Here is a 9,798-nt window from a genome sequence, read left to right as displayed (position 1 = left end):
CCCATAGCCTTCAAAATGTTGAACTTCTGATTTGTTGAGTCCATTTGAATCCTATTCAGGAAAGTGTAGAGGCTTGGGTGGCTCCCTTGAAATAATGCTGTCACTCCAAGATGCCAACCTTCAACGGTGTTTGTCGTTCGTATCAAGCCTTCCGCTGCTTCTTGGGAATGGTTCCAGAGACTCATAGGGAATAACGGTTGCCTGCTGTTTCGCCTATGGTTTTGCCTTATACCAACAGGTTTTTTGTTTTTGTCTTAGCTTTGAAATTTAAAGATCCGTTAGACACAATTTTAAGGGATGATTGAACGTAGATTGGGGAGTCTTGCTCGGTCACAGCCTTACTTTCGTATTCACGAATTTCTTTGTCACACAATATTGTTTTTTGAATGAATCTATTTACACCAAGTACAATGAGTTTGAATTCATCACCGAGTGCGTTTACAACTCCTCGTTTCGCTTCTCAGAACTGGAGTCATGGGTCACCAAGAACTCCTGCAGGTAGTCCATGAACAGATCAGGGTTGTCTATGAAAGACATATGGCCAGCATTGGGAATGATTTTCAGCTCCGAGTTTTGGATTCCATTCGCGACGTGAGTCAGGCAGTCGTAGGTCATGGTGTCGTGTTCTCCTCCAATCACAGTCGTCGGGTACTTGAAAAAAGATGGAAAAAATTTTGTGATATAAGAAATTCGCGTAAGGGACATCACATGGAGTTATTAAGACAACCAAAAAGAATCTGGAGCTCCAAATTTTCCAAAACTACTGAAAAAATCCACAATGGCAAGTGTTTTTCGACTAATTATCTTCTAGCTAAAATCTTCAAGCCTTTATTTAAAAAAATAATAAAACAATAAGAAACAATGTGACAGTCGTTTTCAACCAACAATGGAAGTTGTCATTAACGCTTAATATCCGGCCTTTTACTGGATTAATTATTTGTCATTAGCGCTTAAGTTGTGATAAATTATTGTCATTAACGCTTAAAATCTGATGGGTATCAGTACAAAAAAAACCTCTAGATGGGTATCAGTACAAAAAAAATCCGAAGTTTCTCACAAGTAAGTGATCAGAACAAAAAGAAATCTTTTTCAAATATAATGTATAACTATATAATAATACCAGGACTAAAGATTTGTATTATTTTGTTCGGACTTTCTAATTATATTGCCATATTTTTGCATTTTTTTATTCAAATAAGCTAAAAAGATTCTAAAAATTGTAAGTTTCAAATCTGATAGCTTTTGTTAGGAGCGGATCTAGGATTTTTTTGAGGGGGGGAATTTTCAAAAAAATTTCTAAAATTTTGTCGACTTTTTTTTAGGTCGACCAAATTGATTTTCCGAGCTCTCCCAAAGCATTAAAAAGATCCTGTTTTGGTTAAATTTTCTGCGCCGCAGGTAAAATTTTGAAAAAAAGACACTTTTAGGCTCTTTTTGGAAAATGTTGACCAAAAATCGCGTTTTCCGACCCGCGATCCCCCCTCAAAAACTAATATTAATTGGCGCCGAAGGGAACCTCACAAAAAATAGATATCTAAAAATAGTTTAAAGGGTGATCTTTTTGGTCGGCAGGGGGTCGAATATCTGAGGAAATAGCGTGCTCCCCCCCCCCCCCCTTAATCCGCTACTGGCTTTTGTGCCTGCTCTCAAATTAACCTTAAGAATTTTAGAGTTTTTTAAATAAACTGAAAGAGAAACGAATGGCTTTTAGTGAAAAAACTAATTTCATACCGAGGCCAACGTGTGATTTAATTTATTCTAATAACTGATCTTTTAATTCGCTATCCCCTTCTTTAAAAGCGGTCTCACTTTTAGTCCGTCCACTTTTCCAGTCACATCCCAATTGAGTAACTTGTCGCTCATTGTGAACTCCGAGGGTCCATTGATGTCCACGTAGATCTCCATGTTTATGCCAGCAAATGCATCCTCCACACAATCTGGCATCGGAATCAACCGACTGGTCCACAAGCCTGTAGTAAAGGTGGCCATCCGATTATTACCTTCTTTTTCTACATTGCTACTTCAATAAACAGCGTCTATTTAAAAACACAATCAACGAAACACAACTGGACTTTTTAGTTTTTTTTCCTAAAGTAAGTTAACTAGTTATAAAAAGCCAAGAACAAAAAACCATGCTTGAAATTCGCTGAAGTTTTACAGAAATTATACGAAAACAGCCGGATGCTGTTCGAATGGCATATGGTGTTCCGGACACGGTTAATTTTTTTTGAAAGCAGCTTGGATTGGATTTAATCGGCAGTCAGATGGTAAAAAAAATCGTCAAAAATGCTAAAAAGTCAAAAATTGGCTGAACAAAAAAGTTGTTTGAAGAAAACGTGAAAAAAAGAAGCGTCGGTTTTGGCATCTTTTCACAAAACTAAGCCTTCCTTTGGGCCGCCAAACATGCCATTTCTGAACTCACCAGTTAAGTAAGTGTTGACCGCTTCATATAACGGTGAATTCCAATCTCCCGAAGCTTCAAACTGCTTCAAAAGTTTCTGCAGGTAAGGCGGCAGAGATTTATGTCGTACTTCGCGTTGGCTTTCGATGTAGAATCGGCCACTTGATAAAGCCCCCACCAAAACTAACCCAAGCATTCCCTCAGGCTCAGTCATGGCGAACTCTTGGGCCACAACCGTGCCCCAACTATGGCCCAACAGATGGTACTTTTCCAGTCCGAGATGTTTGACTAGGGCCTGGAGCTCATCTACATAGTAGGGTATCTCCAGTAGAAATGGCGCGTTTTTAGTGACATTTGCGATAAAAGATTCTCCAGTGCCGCCTTGGTCGTACCTAATGACCTAAAAATTGGTGGCAGAAATTTTAAATTCTTAAAATCAATTTGAAAAAATAAAACAGACGAGGCCCAAAAAATGAAATTGACCAAGAAATTTCATCGCTATTTGCTTAATTTTGACTATAAACATTTTTATTAACAAACGTTCATAAATCTTTATAGACAGCAATTTAAAGGAATCAGAAATGGGGATATGAAGGCTCTGAGATGACCTCGAAGTTAAAAATGTGCAACTTAAATTTGCAATTAGACAATTTAGTTCAACTTTTGGGGTCAATTATTTCTCTTGAACCTAACAACTGACTTTTCGTCCTCTACAAGCTAATTGCTTCAGAGGCTGCATGTATGCTGAGGAAGCTCCCGGTCCACCATTCACGACAATAATCGGGTCCATCAAATGATCCCTATTTTCTTTGTCTTCGTACACCCAATAGGTGATCGTTAGCCCGTGCACTTCAAATGACCCTTTAGTTTCGGTGAGTTTCTTGCAATCCGACATTTTTTCTACTATGTCAGAACAAGTAAAAAAGGCTCCATTGGCTAAAAGTGAAAGGGAGCTAAAGCAGGCAAACAAGGTAATAAATGCGTTCATTTTACAGACAAAATAAGCTAAAAAAAGTAAGCTACAGGTAAAGTAAACCAACACTGAATGAAGGTAAAGATAGAAGCTTTGCTAAGTAAATAGTTTTGTCCAGCAACTGCTTAGATTGGTATGCTTATGCCGACTTTGAATGTATTTGATTCTGCAAAATTAGTGCAAGTTAGATCAAAACATATGATTCGAATGAAATGAATGAATGATAAGCTAGCAAAAGCTTTCATATTTTGTAACTGTTGAATTCATATAGCGGGGACCGATCGTGGTACTACTATGATAGAGTGGTCCCTTGAAAATAACCAGGTCCCTTGCGAATAAGACACATAGAGCTCTGAAATGTTTAACAATTATGATTTCGCCATTCAAAAAGATGTCGCAGTTTATTTTCAAACCAGTTTTTGGTTTCTTTGTTTCGTAAATCCTACCCTCTCAACATATTTAAAAAATTGGAAAAAAAATTGCCAAAATTCAATTTTGATATAAAATAAGCCAATCCAAGAATGGTTTTTAAACCGTAAAATAAGTTGAAGCGAGCATAGTTCTTGATATAAAAAATCATAATAATCACAATTTTTAATGAGAAAGGTTTCTGACTCAATATATTTCGCCAGATTTTTGAACTGAATAATTTATAAACAAACTAGTTTTCAAATTATAACATGCGAAATGCATGCGGGACCTGTCTATCATAGTTGCTTTTTCGAGGGACCACTCTATCATAGTAGTACCCCGATCGTTTAGCAGACCAATCTTTTAGCATAATTGATTGACAGACTCAAAAAGACGCTCAGTCTTGTTTCAAGTTTCCCCAAATAAAACAATTATCTCCGACTTTTCAACAAAACTACCAACTTCAAAAATACAACGGTCTAAATTAGCAGCAAAACAAAGGCTCACGCGAACAATAACACTTATGTCAAATGGAAGCGCTGCAGAGCAAGCGGTCGCTAATTGCCAATGCCGCGTTTGAATTTATCTGTTTGATTTGCTAATTGTTCTGAGTCTGCTAAAACCCCTAGCACCTTTTATAGGTGAAGAATATAGTTGAGTTTTGAAACTCAGACAAGCGTAATGGTCTTTCGGAATGTTCCAAAGGGTGCCGGGCATCAAGCCGACAGGACTTCAAGCCGAATCGTATAATTAGGGGCTTCAAACCAAACATTTTGTCAAAAAATTACAAATTAAGAGTAATTTGTAAACCGTTTTGAAGCAATTCTCAAATTCATGAGCTTCTTTTACAAATTAATGGTTTTTTCTTAATTTTTGGGCTTCTAATTAATGTTTAGGAATATTAATAACTAAAATTTTATTGAAGGTTTTTTTCAAGTGTATAATATATGCGTTTCAAAATTCGGCTGATTTAACCATCTGATGCCCCTAATAAAGACTCTAATACTATGAACTAAACCTGCCTAATTTTTTGAAATGAAACGTTTTATCGATGAAAACTTAGCGCTTTGAGGTGCTTGTAATGTTGAAAATTCGGCTTGAAGTTCTGTTGTTTTGCTCTCCTAGACCCGTTCCAGATGTTGACGTACCTCGTGATGGAGGGACCGAATGTTAGATATTTTTTTGCCATTTATTCTCAGTAAATTAGAACTGAGTATTGAAAAATTTGGAGAAAAAAATCACGGAAATCTCATAGAAACTGAATAAGTCTAGGATATTGAAACTAATATAGACTGATTAGAAAATGAACAACGAATTAATTTTCAAATTTGGCAAAATTTAAGTGGGGCGTTAGCAAAACCTTACAACGATTGTGAAAAAACTGAAAATGAAACTGAAAAAGAAAAATTTATTGTGTATCTGCAAGAAAATTTCACAGAATTTTCTGCTGTGCTGCTATAATCCATTTTCTGTTAAAAATAATTTCGTTTTTGTGCAAAAGCCATCTAGCTTATAGGAACGTCTGACGATTCTGATTGGTGAAAATTTTTCCATCATTCGATTTCTCCACAATGAGAATACCCCGCGTTCCAAGGGATTTTGTGTACTTGCAATTTTTTCTGTATTCGGTTCAAATCTTTACTTAACAACTTGACGAGATTTGTATATGAATTAATTTAACAAACAACTTTAGAATTTAAAATTTTTCAATTGTTTTTCAAAAAGTTTTTCTTTAATAAGTGAAAAAAGACTTTACTATTTGTTTAACCAAAAAGACCCCTCGGATGGATTATTTTAAAAAGATAGGCAAAAACCAAACTTTAAACTTTGATTCAGTGGTCTATCTTTATAAATTAATTCATCCGAGGGGCCTTGTCGGTTAAACTTTCTAAAAAAAAGAAAACTGAAAAATTCGATCTTTTTAAGAAACGCGAGATATTATTATAGGGCAGGTTAAAGTTTTTTAATGTTGGCGTTCTTTCTGGGTAAATTTCATAAATTTTGCACCAAATGCGTTTTTAATTGACAATTTGTTCGCAATTTCACATTATCTTGAGTTGATTCAATGCTCGAGATACCAGTCAAGAAATTGTAAAAAAACCGATCCGTTTTTGCATAGAAGTTTTCATTTTCATTTTTCATCATTTCGGGGGTTATGATCCAAGAGACTCCTTGACCAAAGAGACCAAAGTGATTCCTAGTTTATCTCAATACGTTTATCTTGACGCTGATTTGTTTTACAGTTTAAGAATGGCATCCAAAAACAACAAGGATTGTCGGTTGCTGTGCAAGCAGCACACAATGTTCCAATCACATCCATTGAAAACTGAAAAAAGAAGTGTTTTTTGTTTTTTCAAACAAAAGTCGCTTTTTGGGCGTGAGTGGATAGGTAAATTAGGTTAGACAATAGAGAATTATGCATACGCGAGAGCAGTTGCCTATGAAAATTGATTAACTCAGAAAATTGTGAATTATTTTGCGGAGCAAATATCTGATGCCAACAATTTTTTGCAAAGTGAGTTTTTATTGCGAAGAAAGCGCAAAGTAAGCCTTCCAAAAATAGTTTTGTTGAGAAACAGTAACGTTTTTCACTAATACGATGCATTTTTTAATGTAAAGAATCGCATTAAGATTCGAATTTGCTCGAATTTAGACTGACAAGTTTCTCTTACATGTGAATAAATTCCCCTCACTTAAAAATATGGATTCTCCCTTCAATCTATACGTTGTAAATTTTCATATTCCCCAAATTTCCTATTACAATTTGGTTTTACAAATTCTTTGACGCAATCAACAAAGTTGTTGAACCGACTACATGTTCAACGTTTATTGAGCTCGCTTTTGATAAAAACAGTAATTTGTTTCCAAGCAAGATCACTACACAATCTAACATATAAAAAATTAAATCTGTTATAAAAACGTCCCTTGAAAGACCGCCATAGGACTGAAAATCGGCTTTTTTGTGTGTCTCAGAGCCGGAATAAAACACCGTTGTTTTTGCTTCTCTTTGTAAAAAAAAATAGAAATGAGAACCCACCTTTCCAAAAAATCCTCCAAAAAATGTCGACGAGAAAATTAAAACGAGGCATTTTTGGACTTTCCTCAATTTAACTTCTGAGCATTCTTTATCAAAATACTATTATCTTGAACCTAGTAATTTTTTAGTAATTTATTATTAGTGCAGTTCATTGATTATAAAACTAACAAGACTGCTCGTATCAGGGCGAAGCCCTGAATGTTCCGACTGCCTATTAAGGTTTATGGAGCAGTAATAACATTTAAAAAATAAAAGTATTAAAACAAAATGAAAATTTTTTTTCCTAAAATTTGAAATTTTTTATGAAAATCATCCCCCCACACACCAATTAAACTACAAAAGGATAAAATTCGCTGCTTGTAACCAATCAATTATGGCAAATAAGCTTCGTTAAACCAATTTGGAACGATTTCTTAGACGCATTAATTCTCCGCTTTCGCGTTAATAACGCGAAATATTTCGCGCGTTAATTGTCCCAAATTGGCCAAAATGGCAATCTTTAAACCCCCATAATTTTACGAAAAACGATCACAGGTGAAATATCTTTTCAAATTCGAGCTCAAGACAACAATACCTTTCGAATGATATAAATAAATTCCGTCAAAAATGGCTAGTTAAAAAGTCGAAATTTGTCTGAAGAAAAAAAAACCCACCCCGAGCACAAATATTCCGTCACTTTCGTATCGAAAGTCGGAACAATAATCATTCCTGTGAGAAAAACGAATGAGAATTTACGATTCTAATCTAGCTTTGTGGTGAAAAGTTTTACTATTTCAAATTCTTCTCGGTTTACATTTACTTCAGATGTTTTTCATTTCTTTTGTAAATACAACTGCTGGAATTTCTAGGTGGCTTTCGTTGTGTTTTACCTCAAGCCTAATTTTGAGCCGCACATAAAAGTTTTTGCTTTATTCTTCAGTTTTCTCAGTTTTGAATTTTTGTTTTACAACTGGATCTGTACATAAAGTTTTAATTGTACAAAAAAAGTGTACAAATATTCGAACAAAATTTTACTGGGCCAAAGATAGCTATTTCATGAACAAAAATTTTTTCGTTCTCAAAAAAAATTTCCTTGCTGTCTTAAATTTTTTCTCCAAATTAGTAATGTGGCTTGACAGCGTTATATTTTCCCAAAGTTTTGAGTTTTCTGTCTTTGTCCTATTGACTGTTATTCCTGTAAAAACTTATTTCCCAAAATTTAAGCCAAGAATTGTTGTTTTTCCCATGCTCAATCCAATTTATTACTTATTTAACAAAAAACTGTTTCGTCAAACGCGCCATGATGACTGTTGCGTCTTTTGTTTTTGATATATCAGATAAATAGTAAAAGAATGCCAATTGTCTCAAAATGTAGACATATTGATTTTGATTTGATAAATATACTCATATGAACTAAAAAATCTCAGTTTATCTGACTGGCTTTTTGCAACAAAGTATTATGATCAAATGTAAGAAAAATCATTTCCTGATCAATAAATGCGCACTAAAAAGAAATGGATCGATCATTTCAGTCAAAGATAGCTTCTTCAATCAACGATACAAAAGAAACAATGGTGCTACGTTGATTATTGTTTCGACTTTTGATACGAAAGTAACGGAATATTTGTGCTTTTGTAGTAGCGGAATATCTGGGTTTTTTTTTCTTCAGACAAATTTCGACTTTTTAACTAGCCATATTTGACGGAATTTTTTTATATCATTCGAAAGCCATTGTTGTCCTGAGCTTAAATTTGAAAAGATATTTTACCTGTGATCATTTTTCGTAAAGTTATGAGGGTTTAAAGATTGCCATTTTGGCCATTTTGACCAATTTGGGACAATTAACGCGCGATATAATTCGCGCTATTAACGCGTAAGCGGAGATTTAATCCGTCTTATAAATCGTTCCAAATTGGTTGAACGAAGATTATTTGCCATAATTGATTTGTTAAGAGGAACGAAATCTATCTTTTTGTACTTTATATGGCGTGTGGGGGGATGATTTTCATAAAAAATTTCAAATTTTAGAAAAAAAGTTTTCATTTTATTTTATTTCATTTAATTTATTATGTTATTACTGCTGCTCCATAAACCTTAAAAGGCAGTCGGAACATTCAGGGCTTCGCCCTGATACAAGCAGTCTTGTTTAAATTGAAATAAACTCTGATTGCTTATTGTTGTCCCACATCATTTCAACTTTATGTAAATTAGATTTTCAATTAACTTGCCAAAAACTGGTATAAATAAAATTAGTCCAAAACTAATTAATGCCGTCTTTGAAAGTCGGTATAACATTTGCAAAACCCAGAAATCACAAAAATGACTGACAACCAAAACTTTTTCTTTTATTATAAAGCGATGTCAACAACCTCTTTTGCGCATAATGATTCGGAATAAAAAATTAACTGATGCAAAACAGTTTTTGTTTGGTCGGTATATTTGTGTTGGGTTGTTTTCAGCAAAGTCTATGGCTATCTTTGAAAAATTTACAGTACTATCATCTCGTTTTTTATAATTTTTCCGGAAAATAATAAATCTTTGTAGATTTTGAAGAGTTCTCCATAATGATTTTTTGAATATTTTTTGATTGGAAATGTAATCAATTTTTGATTTTTCTGGATAAAATATTTTTTTATTTTTTTGTTAACATTTTTCAATCCCGAGATTTGCCAGGATTAATTTTCTTGTAGATTAATCGCAATCGTCGGTGCAAAAATGTTGAGTTTTGATCAGCCAATTTTTGATGTCGGCGCCAAATAGTGTTTTCAACTCTTTTGTTGCTTTTGCGCAGTAATATTCAATTCTAATTGACTGAAAATAACTTGAAATAATTTTCCACCATTCGGTTTCTCAGTTATAGGGTTCGCCACCTTTGTTGTCAAAAATTTCAAATTTTTTGAGCTGCTTCCTTTTATGAGGGGATCTATTTGCTGGAAGAAAACCTCTCTTACAAAACTAAATTTCAATCCTTTTGATTAGTTTCATTATACATGTGCC

At 34.2% G+C, this 9,798-nt stretch overlaps 1 protein-coding gene across 1 annotated transcript; it reads right to left on the bottom strand.

Moving 5' to 3' along the window:
- Window positions 1–337: 337 nt before the first annotated feature.
- On the bottom strand, window positions 338–3,529 carry LOC134851392 (proline iminopeptidase-like). Its single transcript, XM_063867452.1, has 4 exons — window positions 3,102–3,529; window positions 2,423–2,801; window positions 1,810–1,970; window positions 338–651 (listed from the first exon to the last, which is right to left on the bottom strand). The coding sequence occupies exons 1-4, from the start codon at window positions 3,387–3,389 to the stop codon at window positions 439–441; spliced, it is 1,041 nt and encodes a 346-aa protein (XP_063723522.1). The 5' UTR covers window positions 3,390–3,529; the 3' UTR covers window positions 338–438.
- Between the last annotated feature and the right edge of the window lie 6,269 nt (window positions 3,530–9,798).

The sequence above is a fragment of the Symsagittifera roscoffensis genome, chromosome 7 (genome assembly GCF_963678635.1).
Source record: "Symsagittifera roscoffensis chromosome 7, txSymRosc1.1, whole genome shotgun sequence".
NCBI classification, from domain to species: Eukaryota; Metazoa; Xenacoelomorpha; order Acoela; family Convolutidae; genus Symsagittifera; species Symsagittifera roscoffensis.
Note: the sequence above shows the minus strand (reverse complement) of the source record. Positions and strands in the feature narration are given on the sequence as shown.

Bases quoted from the DNA above. Each gene is read 5' to 3' on its own strand.
- LOC134851392 (XM_063867452.1), bottom strand. From the start codon at position 3,389: ATGAACGCATTTATTACCTTGTTTGCCTGCTTTAGCTCCCTTTCACTT. The intron at 2,802-3,101 runs GTCAGTTGTTAG...ACCAATTTTTAG, and splicing joins TAGCTTGTAGAGGACGAAAA to GTCATTAGGTACGACCAAGG. The intron at 652-1,809 runs GTGAGACCGCTT...TCTTTTTTCAAG, and splicing joins GAAAAGTGGACGGACTAAAA to TACCCGACGACTGTGATTGG.